At 39.6% G+C, this 15,407-nt stretch overlaps 3 protein-coding genes across 3 annotated transcripts; all 3 read right to left on the bottom strand.

The window, feature by feature from the left end:
• Positions 1 to 46: 46 nt before the first annotated feature.
• LOC137953368 (uncharacterized) lies at positions 47 to 6,304 on the bottom strand. Its single transcript, XM_068800736.1, has 7 exons — positions 6,095 to 6,304; positions 2,387 to 2,451; positions 2,249 to 2,310; positions 1,178 to 2,155; positions 901 to 1,069; positions 533 to 817; positions 47 to 453 (listed from the first exon to the last, which is right to left on the bottom strand). The coding sequence occupies exons 1-7, from the start codon at positions 6,243 to 6,245 to the stop codon at positions 226 to 228; spliced, it is 1,938 nt and encodes a 645-aa protein (XP_068656837.1). The 5' UTR covers positions 6,246 to 6,304; the 3' UTR covers positions 47 to 225.
• Positions 6,305 to 6,549: 245 nt separating this feature from the next.
• LOC137953732 (amino acid transporter AVT6A-like) lies at positions 6,550 to 8,748 on the bottom strand. Its single transcript, XM_068801222.1, has 5 exons — positions 8,255 to 8,748; positions 7,868 to 8,020; positions 7,579 to 7,782; positions 7,020 to 7,485; positions 6,550 to 6,897 (listed from the first exon to the last, which is right to left on the bottom strand). The coding sequence occupies exons 1-5, from the start codon at positions 8,667 to 8,669 to the stop codon at positions 6,759 to 6,761; spliced, it is 1,377 nt and encodes a 458-aa protein (XP_068657323.1). The 5' UTR covers positions 8,670 to 8,748; the 3' UTR covers positions 6,550 to 6,758.
• A 576-nt stretch (positions 8,749 to 9,324) lies between these two features.
• Positions 9,325 to 14,969, bottom strand: LOC137953836 (uncharacterized). Its single transcript, XM_068801350.1, has 5 exons — positions 14,691 to 14,969; positions 14,219 to 14,414; positions 14,028 to 14,114; positions 9,648 to 9,787; positions 9,325 to 9,483 (listed from the first exon to the last, which is right to left on the bottom strand). Exons 1-5 carry the CDS (start codon positions 14,909 to 14,911, stop codon positions 9,468 to 9,470), a joined length of 660 nt encoding a protein of 219 aa, XP_068657451.1. The 5' UTR covers positions 14,912 to 14,969; the 3' UTR covers positions 9,325 to 9,467.
• Between the last annotated feature and the right edge of the window lie 438 nt (positions 14,970 to 15,407).

The following is a 15,407-nucleotide window of genomic DNA, read 5'->3' on the forward strand; positions in this document are numbered from 1 at the left end:
TACTCGGTGTGTTCAGAGCTCCATTATCAAAAACGAAATTGAAAAATCCAGTCATAACACAAAAAAAAGAACAATCACTGTCTCGTTATATGCCACAACTAATTTTATCACACTTAACAATCTTCCTCCTATGCGAGCATAACTTTGACATAGGAAAAGCACCCACAACAAAGATGTCAATCATCTTGATTCAATGAAAAAATTGAACTTCCAAGGCACTGGAAATTAAGTTGCTAGCACTGCTTTCTTTGTGCAGGTTTTCGGTACATGAATTCTGTGAAAAATTGGCTCCTTGGGAATTGTTGAAGGCCTTTTTTTCCCACATGAAATTGACCGACTCCCTCCCATGCCTTCAGTTGTTTTATGTGGTCTTGAGATAGTTGAATTCTCAAGACCTCTGGAGTGGCTAACAGTATGATCAAGTTTTTGTGAGACCAACTCCTTGCCTTCCAACTGCAGAGTTTTACAATTTATTCGAATGGTTAAAATGTTTCACACATAAGGAAATAGTTTAAGTTAAAATCCTTGTTACCTTTACTCTTTGATGAAGTCTCACAACTTTTCTTCCATCTTGACTTCTTTGTAACTTGTGGATCGCCAATTTTTTTATATTTCTAACTGAAGCAATTTGCTTGCTCTCTTTAGTGGTGCCTTCTTTAGGTTGCCCATGACAGTTCACACTCTGGACACTGGTGCCTTTGGACTGTCCACCATTGTTTCCTTCACGGAGTTTGGAAGTCAATGCTTGTTCCTCCACAGGTGCAACAAGACGTAGCCTTCTTTTCTCTGAGTTTGCTTCCTTGAGAATTCCTCTTTCCTGGTGAAGACATCCTTGTTGTCAAAACTTCCTTCTACATAGTGATACTTAAAAATCTTACTTACGAAAGACACTTCACTTACATCAGTTCTTAGCCTAAAAGGCTTTGGGTTTGTTGGTTTCGTCTTCTTGTACTTGGTACTGGTAGATGTGCAAGCAGAAGCTCCCTCCTTCAATCCCCTTTTTTGAGTTTCAAAAGCCCCTATTGGGGTAATTTTCTTCACTTTGGTTATTAAATTTAAATTCGAGTCCCTGAAACCAATTCCACTGCATGAGTGAGTACAAGAAACAGAAATTGAGGCAGAGCAAATATTTTCGCAAGTGACATGAAATTGACTCCCAGGTTTTTGAGACCCACACCTGTTGCTGTCAAAGGCCGAAGCATTTTCTTTATCAGCAGTTTCCATGGTTTCTTTCTCTTCTGCAGCTACTGTGGAAACATCTCTCTTCTTTTCTAAGATTTCGGAATCCGTTAGAGGCATTTCGGTAATCAAATGTTCTTTGGAGGAAGGAAGTATTCCTTCTTCTTCTGGAAATGTAACTCCTATAGAAGTATTGTCGGTACTTCCTTCACCTTGACTCTTCATGTTTTGAGCGTTAGCAACTGTTCCATGAAATGTTTCTAAAGATGAATGTTTCTCTTCCAATTTATTCTCATCTGTATTTGACTTGAGGATTTCTTCCTTGGTCGTGGATGCATTTTCAACAGCTACCTTCTCTTCGTCCTCTTCAGTCAGGCTACTTTTCACCGTTCTGTCACTCTTTATTTCTCCACTTGAGCCATTTTGAACTCCAAGATGAACCCTCTGACATTTCTTTTGAACTCGTGGATGTTCCTTTGTTTGAACTTTTCGGTCACCCTTGCAGTTCTGAACGTTGTGAGACTTCATCGGAGGCTTTGCAAGATTTAAAGAAGATGCATATCTGGAAGGAACATATTTTGACTGGCTGCTTATCTTGAGCTTCTTCATCTCGGTACACACAGCTTTTATTGGAAGGTCATCCAATGTTGCTTTAGCAGCTTTCTTAGGACTACCGAAAACCAGTGCCTTAACCACTGTCCTGTTGTTCTGCTTCATACTGGATAACTTTGGCTTGCGGTAACTTCTAAAAGGCTCTGGATTCAGTGGGGGCCTTTGATTCCTTGGAGCTGTCAATGCCTTTGCCGTGAGCCCAGATTGCTTTACTTTTGTATTACTTGGAGTTGACTTAAACTTTGAAATGATAGGCACTTTCACTTTGTTTTCTCCATTTTTTTGTGCAATGGATGACATCACAGCCAATCTGGGTATTCTAGATGATTTTGGAGGTGCAGAGAGCGGGCACTTTGACAGTTCACTGATTGAAAAAAATCATGCTAATAAATAGAATGATCATACAAGAAGAGGACAAATATTAAATATTGTTTCAGTAAAAATTTTCTTTGCGAACCTTGCTCTATTTTTACTTAGTGCTTTGGATAGTTTTACATTGGGGCTCCTTGCTGCCATAACCTGTACAATCACAAGCCAATGACCAACATATGCAACTGAAATAAGTATAAACAACAAAGACAGAGCAACCACCAACCCGAAGAACAAAACTTTTGTAAATGGTGTCTGGATCCATATCCTCTGTGTGCTCCTGATTGCATCCTACAAAAAATGCAAGCACATCCAAAAGTTTCAAAAATTGATGTTAACAAAACATCAGTCAATGAAACAGAAAAGTTAAAAAGGATCGGGTCCAATAGCAAACGAGTCAAGTTGTACAATCTGTTGTGTCAGATTTCACCAGAAAAAATATTTTACTTTCTTATATTCAAAATTTGTCTCCTTTATACTCTTCAATTTACAATTTATACAAGCAAAAAAGAGTACATAGATTATCATGTACATCCTCTGATTTCCCTTGGATCAGCGAAATACAACTTTTTCTAATAGTCCCCCTCAAGTTGGTGCATATAGATCTCTGATGCCCAACTTGTCAAGTGAGTTGTGGAAGTTCTTGTCGCACACCGCTTTTGTAAGTATGTCTGCCAACTGGTCTTCCAATTTAACAAACGAAAATTGAATTATCTTGGCCTCAAGGTTTTGTTTTGATGAAGTGTCGATCTACTTCCACATGTTTAATCCGATCATGCTGAACCGGATTATGCGAAATAGCAATAGCCCGCCTTGTTATCACAAAATAAATTCATCTCATGGCTTGGGGCAAAGTCGATTTCGGTTAAAGTCTTCAAAGCCAGAGAAGCTCACAAAGACCCTTAGCCATCCTACAAAACTCGGCTTCAACACTTGATAATGCTACCACCTTTGGCTTCTTACTTCTCCATGTAACTAGGTTCCCTCCAACAAACGTAAGGTGGATCTTCTATCTGAAATATTCCCTTGGGAGGACTTTAGGCAATTTTTCTGCTCCGCAATACCATTTTGCTGAGGAGTTTGGGAGCATGAGGTTTCGTGAATCAGTCTATGATGTTGGAAATAATCATGTAACTGTTAATTCACATATTCTCCACTATTATCAGATCGAAGAATTTGAATCCTAGCGGAGAACTGGGTTTGAATCATTTTATGAAAAGATTGAAAAATCTGGAAGACCAAGTCATTCGAGTACAATCATCAATAAATATCACAAACCAACGAAAACTAGATAGAGTATTTTTAGGGGAAGGACCCCACACATCAGAGTGAATCAAAGCAAAAGGGACTTCACTCTTATTCAAACTCAAAGGATAATGGACTTGATGACTTTTAGCTAGAATGCAAGTTTCACAGTTAAAGTCCAGAATTGACAAATCCAAAAATACCATTTGCTGAGGAGTTTGGGAGCATGAGGATTCATGAAGCAGTCTATCATGTTGGAAATAATCATGAAACTATTGATTCACATATTCTCTACCATTATCAAATCGAAGAATTTGAATCCTAGCAGAGAACTGGGTTTGAATCATTTTATGAAAAGATTAAAAAATATAGAATACCTCATCATTATGTTTCAAAAAATAAACCCAACTCATTCGAGTGCAATCATCAACAAATATCACAAACCAACAAAAACTAGACAGAGTGTTTTTAGGGGAAGAACCCCACACAACAAAGTGAATCAAAGCGAAAGGGACTTCACTCTTATTCAAACTCAAAGGATAATGGACTCGATGACTTTTAGCTAGAACAAAAGTTTCACAGTTAAAGTCCAGAATTGACAAATCTGAAAATAAATCAGGAAACACATGTTTAGTCAGACAAAGGATGACCTAACCGACGATGTCACAACCAAATCTATCCCACTTTGAGATCACTCAAGTGGCTCATATTATATGCTCGATCCATACCAATCTTCCATATAATAGAGCCCCTCTCTCTTAGTACCATGCCAAATGATTTCCTTGGTGAGAACATCTTGAATAAGACAAATTGCAGGATACATAAGCACAACACAATTCAGTTCTTTGGTAACTTGACTTAAGGATAATAACTTGTGAGAAAGAGTAGGCGCAAGTAATGTATTTGATAATAGTAGGGATGGTAACAACATCACCGTTCCCCCTCTTGTTACCGAAGAAAAAACTCCATTAGCATTGACAATGTTAGTTCGTCGGGGAGGAGAGGTCTGATAAAAATCATTTGCTGATGTCATATGGTCCGTTGCTCTAGGATCAAGTATCAACGCGCTGCAATGAGCCTCTCCAATAGATTCAAAGAAAGTGTTACCTGGGTCCACAACCGTTTGAGGAGGATCGCCGTTCAAATACCCCAACTTGTCTTTGCTTGAGATACACATCTCGACAACCTGGGATAGGTCGAGTACAGTCCAAGTCGAGTCCAAGCCGAGTCTTGGTCCGGCCTGGTCCAGTCTGAGTTCGGCTCGTTTCGGGTCTGGTTCAGTCTGATCTGGGCCATTGGGTTGATTCAACTTCAAATCTGGTTCGTTTGGTCCGGTCCGGGTCGTTCCTTCCAATTAAATCCGCCTAAGTTAGGAAATGGATTTAATTGGGGACGACAATGGCCTCGGGAGTGCTTCTGCACGAGGGCTCTCTTGAACTGCACAGGATGGGAAGGCTTCGTCGTCTCCGGAATGCCTTTCCGCACATCGGAGGTTTGACCAGAGTCGACGATCGTCGTGACCGTTGATCTATTTTTTGCCGCCTTCAGAGAGGATGACTCCTACAGCGGGAGTTTCTGATTTGGTAGATGGGTCCGCAGCCGAGGGGAAGAGTCCTCCCTCCATCACGGGACCGGAGCCCTCCGGCGTCATTGCCGAAAGAGCTCACACGCTTTGATACCATGTCAGATTTCACCAAAAAAAATCTTCCTGTATTTCATATATTAAAAAATCGTCTCCTTTACACTCATCGATTTACAATTTATACAAACAAAAGAGTACATAGATTACAAAATTATTTCCTGTAATCTCTCAGAGGATAAACCAGAGGAAATCCTCCTCTGACCTCGCCATATCGGAATACAACTCTTTCTAACATGTTGATTTCAAGAATGTTAATTTTTTGAGACATCAAGACCAAGGGTTCACAATCCATGACAATCAAGTGCAAAAATTAAACGCAATAGAAGATTGTACTATCAGCTAGATTTGTCGCATCAATTGCTTGATTTAGCACCATGAGCTGCCCATAAATTTTGTCCTAATCAACCGACTTCATCGAGAAAGATTACTTTTATTAGGGCAAGAGATTGATAGCGAGATCTCGAATCAAATTGTGGGTCTCATGATATATCTCAGTATAGAGGATGCGACCAGGGATCTTTATTTGTTTATAAACTATCCCGGCGGGTGGGTAATCCCCGGAATAGCTATTTATGACACTACGATCTTTTTGTCACCAGATGTAATGGTCGATTAATTTACAGAAGAAGAAGGGCGGAAAACAGTGGAAGAAAGATATACAAGTCCAAAGAAGGGATCATATCAAACTATTCAGAAATTTAAAAGGCTTGAGAAATATCAGTAAGGAAAAGGCTGAGATGCCTGAAGATATTGACGACGATAACCTATTATACATGTATAGCTGCCAAGCCCGAAATCATGATCAAACACGCAAAGAAACTCGAGGAAAAATCATTAATATTCATGTTCAAGTAGAACTAAATAAAAGCGCGTAAGCCTAGATGCATCTCTACAACAATAAAAAAAAAAAAATCTACTGAAAAATGATTACCCTTCTACATTTCTACATAAGCGATTAGAATGCACCCAAACAGGAATTAGTTACCGAAGCTGAAAAAAAGAGGAGGTGAAATACTAAAAAGAAAAAAATCCAAAAGTGGAACTCACCTAGTCGCAAGCAGAACCAGGCACGATCGTCAGGAATGTATTGATCAGGTAATGTAAAATCCACGAATTTAGGCGCCTCGATCTTCTCGTAGAACTCGTCATCATCGTCGCACGGTTGCTCCGACCTAGAAACCGTCCGAGAATCCTCCATTTGACAGAGATCTAAGAACGCTAGAGAAAAGGAGGTGTGGGGAGTGGCGGAGATTTAGAACTGTAGTGAGAGTCGGAGAGTGTAAGAAAAGAGCTTTTAAAATGTGATATAAAGAAAGTAGCCGTTGGAGCGCGATTCGAACCAACGGAATCCTGACTTTTTCGTTGTCTTTATTTTTCATTCTTTCTCAATGAAATTAACGGAAACCGTGAAAGACGTTAACTGGGAAGGGGTCCGAATAAAAAATCCGGTTGGATTTTAGCGAGTTGTTAAAGTTGCTCAGTTGTAGACAACAGGTCGAGATTTGTACTAAAATTAAAGAAAAATGAGTCCCGTCTTTTCAGAAACCAGAAAACTGTTCAATTTACATGTTTACAACAAAAACTGGAGACCCACTTATGACATCAGAGACAAAGAATGGTTACATAGCTACAGGATTAACCCACTACCTAAACTGCCTTCCCTATTCAAAGAATCTGCTATTACACTATTTAAATTCACGAATGCAATGGATCAAATCGCAGGAGAATCGTCTTCTTTAAACATGCTGTATATGTCGCTTGAAAGAGCAACCGTGCTGGATGAAACAGCCAGTAAGATCATGATCCATGACAGAATTCTGTCCTTCTTTGTTGCGATCCCGTAGATATCCCTGAATCGGTATCCACATCATTGAGAAAGAATGTAATTTAGCAAGCTCAGGTCTGGGAAAGAACACTTCCAATTACTGGCTTTAGATTAGCTGAAACTGGGAGTCGGTTCGTTTAATGTTACCTGAGAGCAATCGCAGCTGGGAAGATGAATCCGATGGAGACAGTCGCAGTGGCACCGGTGAACTGGAAGGCGTCCCAAATGCTGGGAACGTAATTGGCTCCAAGAAAGGTAACACCCATCAGAACTACAGTTAGTGAAAAGAACCTCCGGCCATCGAAAGAAATGGGGCCAGAGTGTGGAAACAAGAGGCCGTCGAAATTGAGCCTAAGAGAAAAGAAGACAATGGGGAAGACCATCATCAGATGCACGGCATAGCTAACTCTCACAATATCGTTAATGAGAGCACTGTGAGGAAGCTCGAGATCCGTGTCGAAGTTAGCCAGAATATCATCCAGTGTATCGTCTCCAAAGAGGAGAAATCCAAAGAAGCTGGTGGCGACGTAGACTGTAGAGCACATCACTAGCGACGTCCTCACAATCGACTTCATCTTCGTTGGGTCCTTGAGTTCGTTTTCTATCGGAAAAACTACAGAGAACCGCAATCAGAAGAAATTGAAGCTACTTGTAATGAGCCCGTTTGGCTACATAGATGAAGAAGCAAAGGGACTTGTGAACTTACTATTGTAATGGCAGATATACGCAGTGACGAGAACTGGCACGGTGGAGAAAAGTTTCCAAAAGGAGGCCTGATCGTTGATCTCCGGCAGGAGCCGTGGCATCCCCACACTTCCATCGATCAATTTCAAAACGGCGACTGCCGCCGTGATCACAACAAACACTACAGCTAGAGCAACCGACAAAGCTGATGTGTAGCTCAAAGAATCTGCACATTGATTCCCAACTATTCATGGGCGTTCGAACGAACTCTGGGTAATCAATTAAGCAAAAAAGGAGGTACTATTACAAACCGAGGCGCTTCAAAGAAATCAAAGGCGAGAAGACGAATAGAGTAGTTAAAAGGAGGATGAACGACCGCCTGGTCCACCATTGCTGTCCGAACCAACCTTCCAGCACGCCAGGATGGTGCGTCCCATCAGAGGACGTCCCCGACAACACGTCCCCTGCTCAAATTAACAGTTTAGACGAAATAATCGGTCACTACTCGTGACAAAACTACAAGCATCTTAAAGAGATCTAGAAAGTAGAACACAAGCTGAAAATGGAATTTTCACAAGCATGTTAGACACAGAAAGCAGAATCGAATACAATTGGGAATTTCATTCTTTTCCACACTTATTTCTCCGAACACTGTTGGAAAGGAGCGAAAATAGGACACGCATAAGTATGGCCGTTACCTATAATGATCATGTACACGACGAGCATTCCTAGATTGTTGCTCACAATCAACACCTGAGATAACATCCTCCCGGTTCCGCCAAACGCCTCTGCAACGACACCGAAATACGAATTCGCCGTCGCCACCTTCGGTGAGACCGCGTAGCCGGCTCTTCCGAATCTCAGCAATACACCGATAGAGTACTCGGTCAACAAGGCTGCCAGGAGGATCATCACGATTCCAGGGATAAGACCCAGAACTTTGATCGTGGCCGGAAGCGCCATGATTCCCGCGCCGACGATGGTCGTCGAGAGATTGAACACGGCCCCGGACACGGAGTCATGACAATCGGACTGGTCGTACTTCTGAGGGAGAAGTGGAGCGCGTATGTGGCGGCGGGATCGCTTCTCCCGGGCAAGGGATTGCACTGTCATTTTCGGCCTCGAAACCTCACCTGCCGGCGGCGACGACGCCGAGGAGGCCCGAGACAGGAGCTCTTATCGTAGTAGAGGCTTCGGGCAAACGGGCGGTTGGGCGGGCCGTTTTCTTTCACCTTTTGAAGATGAGACTCGCACCACCCGATCCAAAGACGCGTGAGGAAGCGTCGACTAGAAAGGTGATGGTGGGCACGGATGGCGCTGCGTGGCTGGGTAGTTAAGTGACTAAAATAGCCCTCGTATAGATTACTATATTACTAAATTTCCCCTGATGTCGTGCAGTCAACCTCTCACCAGGCGGATAACGGAATCGGATCGATGATCCGTAGGACGGGTTCCAACACGGTTGTTGAGCTAGATGACCGCTCACTGCCCCGTGTCACCTACCCTACGTCATATTTCGTACAATCTACGTTTATAAAGGTAGTTTGGTTTTTTATCGCTTCCCTTGCTGATGTTAGAGTGTGGTCTCCGTTCCTCTTTTCGGCAAAAGCAATTGGATGTTTACTTGCGTTCCCCGATATCTGGACGACGGGTTTTTAGTTGACCGACAACGACCTGGGTGAGAGTTCCTCCAATCCATCGTCGAAAGTTGACCTCCCGTCCATCATCAAGGGTTATCTTAAGTGTCTCAATAATTATTTCAGCCATATAATCTCAACCATCAATAACACAATAACACAATAATATAAGATTTTTACCAAATAGTTTTTCGTATTGGATCAGCTGATAGTAAAACGGACATAATTACACGAGTAACACCAAAAATGGACAATGGCTAATCTCAGAATGTGTTTAAGTCACTGTGATCCTGTCAGCAATATGGATAATCTCATCATAAGCTTTGGACCAAAATACCAAAGGACTGAATGTAAAACGAAACTGCATCTCAACATATTAAGAAGATTTAACTTCTACAGTGACCCACCACTTTAGTACTACACAAATTATTGAATTCGGTACAGCAGCACTTACCTGTCTTTTCTCTTTCTCTTGGAATTAGTCTTTACATTCTGGTCTGATTGGGAGGCTACCGACTTGGAACCAATGGAGGAACTCCACAAGGCCCTTTCGATATCTGAAGGAGTCAAAACATCCCCTTCAACATTAAGTTCCTGCAACATCAGACAAAATCAAAGCTTTAAAATCTGCACGAGTACCATTGTAGAAATCCTTCATCAAACAAAACCAAGTCTCACATGGCCAAACCATAGGTCCCCAATCTTATCATCTCTGCAAGAAAAATTTATGAATGCCCCTGCAGGGGTTTTGGCACTTAAAGGTTATTCTGTTTGGAATCCCAAGAGGAACTAAAGTGTCAAGGAGAGGAGAAAAACTGCAAGAGTTGAATGTGATGCTTTTATCCTTACATGCAAAAAGTCAGTTTTTTTTGTAATTCCAGAGAAATAGAGAAGGCGTTTGAGATGGCTTCTCTTTGTTTCTTTTCTTCTCCTCACCTTCCCCTTCCATTTTTCTCTCTTCATTTCTCTTTTCACATTCTTTCTATTGTTGACTACAGGCTTTCTCCCGTGAGACATAAACCCAAGACCTCATACTAGAAACTCTTCCATGTAAACATCGAGCCAAGGCTCAATCCACTTAGGGCCAGTAATTCCACAAAACATAACTGGAATTCTGTATTCTCAAAAAGAAAAAGATAAATGTTTCAGATATCTAGAAGCACAAGACTAAAATCATAGAATTCATGAATTCAACTCTATATACATCAATTGGCCACCTCACTGAACAAGGTCTATTAACATCCTACACAGCAGAGAAACATGTAGACTGACTCGTGTTCATTGCCAAAAACCTTATCAGAGTAACTTTGGAAAAAGCTACATGAATCATTCTCCTTCATTCTTCTCTATCATTTGCAACTCTATCATTAAGTTGGCCTACTTCAAGTTTTTCCTCACTACTTCTGTCTGCATCATTTCGGTCTTCCTCTAGTTCTTCACTATTAGTCAAACAACACTACAAAGACCCTTCTCACTGGTGCATTAATCAGCCTTATAAACATGAGGTAAGCCATCTTAATAGACTATCTTATTTTCAGGATTTGAGGAAGCTTTTATCAACTCTACACTCCTGGCTCAAGCTCTTTCCTGAATCTCTTAAGCTTGTATCTCACCTTCAGTGATAATGTAACATAATGCACCATGACCAAGAGTGTGGGGGAAGTGCGAACTTTTCTTAGGATCACAGTTTCTGTACTGGTGAAAATCTAAAGAAGACATGGTCTCGGTTAAAACAAAAAACAAAAAATAAAAAAAATAAAAATTCTATGATTGCTCAAGAGAACCTCTGAAAGTAAGAACTGTTAAAACACCTCTTTTATACACATTAGATTTTCAGTATATACACAGCTACAACCAACATGCAATTAATATAATAATATTAAATAATTAAAAACAAGCTTCCTTTACACCTTGAATGATCTCAAATGCACAAAAGCTCATCTCAGCAAAGCAATTTTTTTCCTTCATATTGGCTTCCAATTATGATATTTCAATTACATTATAAGATTTAATAAGCAATTTTTTCCTTCATACTGGCTTCCAATTAAGATATTTCAGTACTTGAGAGAGCCCAAATCCTTTGTCTGAAAATGTGTGGCCAAATATTGTTTAACTTTTGTAATACCATCAAGATCATCACCAGATCGCACAATGTCATCTACATAGACAACCAAAATCACTACACCCAAGAACATAGAATTATCACAATGGCTCATATAGAACCCAAACTATAGTAACACAACACTAAACTTTTCAAACCAGGCCCATGACTCTGTTTCAGTCTATAAATAGCCTTCTGCAGCTTAAATACTTTTCTTGTCTCCCCTTGAGCAACAAACCCAAGAGGTTGCTCCATATACGCTTCTTCATGTAGATCACTATACAAAAAGGCATTCTTCATATCAAGTAGGAAGAGAGGCCAACCCCCTCATAAACAGCCATAGAGATTGAGACACTACCGAAGTAAGTCGGGCCACAAGGGAATGTCTCAAGGACATCAACACCAAAAGTCTATGTATATCCCTTCGCCATCGGTCGTGCTTTGTATTGTTCGATAGAGGTATCAATATTATATTTGATACTATAACCCAACGACACCCCACAATACCTACTCTTGTAGGTGGATCACATGGACGCAATGTCCCCCGAGACATCAAAACACCCATCTTATCATCCATAGCTTGTTTCCATTCCGGAAAGTACAAGGTTTCCTGCACTGAATAAGGTACATAGGTAGTAGACAATGACATAGCAAAGGACTTGAAGGAAGGGACAAAAAATCAAGAGAAACATATTTTGAGATTGGATGAGAAGTACAAAATGTTTACTCGATGATATGAATGAGACGGTCTAATGGACTGAAATAAGTGACATATGTGTAAAGGCTCCTGAATCAATTATCCAAAAGGGAGAGTGGGATACATTCAATACAGTTATACTTGTACTAGCTATCACTGAGGAAGGAGTCTCAGTAACCTGAGAAATAGTAGATGAAGTAGTCAATAAGCCCAGTCATTGTACTAACTTCTGAATTTCCTCATAAGATCCAGTATGTGAAGAGGCGTCCTTATCTGTGGCAATAGAGTTGGCCCAAGTAGGCTTACCAATTTTTTTCCAACATTTTTCAAAAATATGATTGGTCTTACCATAATGAACACATTTCCAATCCCTCGAACATTCAGACCACACCCATGAGTAGAGAAAGAGCGACCTGTACTCTACCTTTATTGTTAGTACCATGAAACTGACCATCAAGCTTACCAGTAGAAGATTGGAGGCTAAGAGCAATTGCTTCCAAGAGAGCTCCACCAGACTCATTCTTACTTACTATTGCACCTTTAGTCTGAAGAACTCTAGGCTCGCTCGAGGATGGTCGCATCCTTACTGGCCAACAGTTAAGCTCGAATAGCATCATACTCAAGACCAAACCATCCAAAAACCGAGCTACTTGAATCTGATTTTCTTTCTTACAAATGTCTTCAACATTCGCAATAAAATGATGAAATGTACTAATCTCCTATAGTACCCCTCTCATCTCAGTAAAATAATTTGTCACTAATCTACATCCATGCTTCATATTAAATTTTTTCACATATGACTCATAGATCCTTGACATATTACTTTCTTGATATAAAATGGAGGCTAAGGTAGTCCACATTGCCTTAACAGTACTGCAACTCAAAATTTGGTCACTAATTCTGGACTTCATGCTGTTGACTAACTAGGTCATTACTAAATTATCTTCTGCCACCCAATCTTCAGTAATAGGTACAAGGGGATCATCTGTTATATATTTGGCTATTCTTCTAGCCCTCAAATACATCAAATTGATCTAGACTAGTTCACATAATTCGATCAATTCAATCAGATCGTAATTATCTATATAGGCTGAGAGAATTTCACATCTAAGCTCTCAGTACTCCTCTAGACAACAACTAGTGTACTAGATTCAACCATTAGATATCACAAACCACCACAATTAAGTACAATAGAGCGTCAATCAACCAAAATAAAACACTTTCCCCAAATTTTTATGCTTGCGCAGTCAAGTGGACCCCAAAACAAAGTCAATTAAGGCAATTCAACAGCCAATTTACTCAATTTTAAAGTAATAGTAATCAACTTCAGCAATTAAGATGAAAGAATAACCTAATTGCAACAAATCAGCATGATGCAAGTCATATGAATGATGATGTATGCATTAGGATTAATGACATAGGCAGATTTGAAGAATTTCTTCAAATTGGGATCATCAAACACCTCTAAATCCCAAAAATCAATCAAATAAAAACAATAGCCATAAACTAAGAGGCTATGACACGCAAAAAAATAGAAAATTAAAAATTTTATCCTACCAATCCAGAAATCTGGGAAAATCCTTCAAGGAGATTGCTGAAAATGGAGATAAGGTCCATAAAATTGAAAGAAACAAGACCAAGATGTGCGTTATTGCTCTAATATCATGAAAAATATGAGATTTGGGAAGAAAATAGAAGAGAGAATAGGAGAAAAGGAGACCTGGGATAAGAGCAGCCTTGCTGCCTTGGAGAACGTGCCATAAAAGCATGTCTCCCCTCTTTTTAATCAAGGTTTAAGTAATATTTTACAAAAAGATAAAAATACCCCTCAATACTCAAAATTACATATCTCCTAAAATACATGTCTAAATTAAATGAAAAGTGAACCATAGATGAAATAAAAACATTGTTTATCTAACAGTCATACTATAAGAGAAAAATATAATGTAGAAAATGACCAAAATACCTCTGAACTAGTATTTTAACAAGATAAATTATGAGATTTAATAAGGAAATGAAAGAAATCCACAATCCACCTTTGCTTTATTTTGTAGTTTCTCCACAAGTATAAGATATTGTTTCAATGTATAATCCTTTGAATTACCGATGGCAGCCACCATAGCCTGACAAACACCGGAGGTTAGAGTTCTAAATAACTAGAAAAATAGAAAAAATAAGTTTAAAATACATTAAATTAGCATGCATGCTCGTGAGGATTCATCATTACTTCATCAGACATGAAGGGAGCAATATCGGGAGCATATGCAGCTAGAACAGCAGAAGCAGTGGCAGGGCCCACCCCTTTCAGTATCGTCAACTCCGATACAGCTTTTGAAACGTCAGGAAGGGATTCGAAAGCCTTCCGAGAAGCAGATTCTACTTGGACTTCATCCAATTTTGACACAAAATCCAGAAGCCGAGGCCTGGACGAGATTCAAAAAACATGAAGACTTTACGCGATTACTTTCGTCTACGCTACTTGGCAGAAGAATGAACTTTTACTGACTCTCCGTGAACAAACAAGAGTTTCTCACAGGAATACGCACTAAATTATTTTCTCTTAAGAAATTCGAACTGGTTAATCACCCGTTCCATTCCCCGGCATTGTGGTCAAAACTGTTATTTTATATTTACAATATCAATACCTACATTAGATTCCAACTTCAGGACAAAAACATCAAAAAGAGAATTAGAATTACCGCCATTTTCCTCTGGAGAGTTTCCACTGCATGAGCTCCTTCAACTCTGATTTAGTCATGTAGGGTTTAGGGTCTCTCCCGTGAAGGAGAAGAGGAAGTTGGTTCCGGTAGAAATCATCGAGGCGGACCAGGTCGTGTTTTCCCAGGGACTCTAAATTGGTCAGGTAAGAAGAAATCGCGTCTTTCCAGATTCGCACATCGGAGCACTGAAAATCCATCATCCCATGTCCCTTCAGAGGTGTTTCTCTTCCGAATGGAATAAAGATCGCCAAGCAGTTTCGCGCTATATTTTTGCTTAGAATAATTTGTCGTTTGGCCCCTTTTTGTATACGAACTTTTAAATCATTAATTTGCCATGGGTCTCATAGCACAAATGTTAAATACCTATAATCACTTATACCTTTGAATTTAATATTAATTTATTAATTAATTTAATATAAATTACTGAACGTTTGTTGCCTTTGGGGTTTGATCTTTTTTAATTATGAGGTCATTAATTAACATAATTGTGGGGTCCTAAGTTATCTGTGAGGTCATAATTGGTGTTGTGTTTAATGAATTAATATTAAGAGTTTCTTAATGATGGTTTAAATTTAATTTTAAAATTTTTAAAAAGTGTTTTAATTTTTTTTAATTTTCTTTTCAAATTCTCATGTGTATCCAAACAGAAGAAATCAAAATCCTCTTTTATGTTTTATCCCAATTTTTCTTCCTTTT

Source organism: Aristolochia californica, unplaced genomic scaffold (genome assembly GCF_029961685.1).
Source record: "Aristolochia californica isolate CCGP_79_NKW_82.1479 unplaced genomic scaffold, dmAriCali1.0.hap1 SCAF_16, whole genome shotgun sequence".
Classification (NCBI taxonomy): domain Eukaryota; kingdom Viridiplantae; phylum Streptophyta; class Magnoliopsida; order Piperales; family Aristolochiaceae; genus Aristolochia; species Aristolochia californica.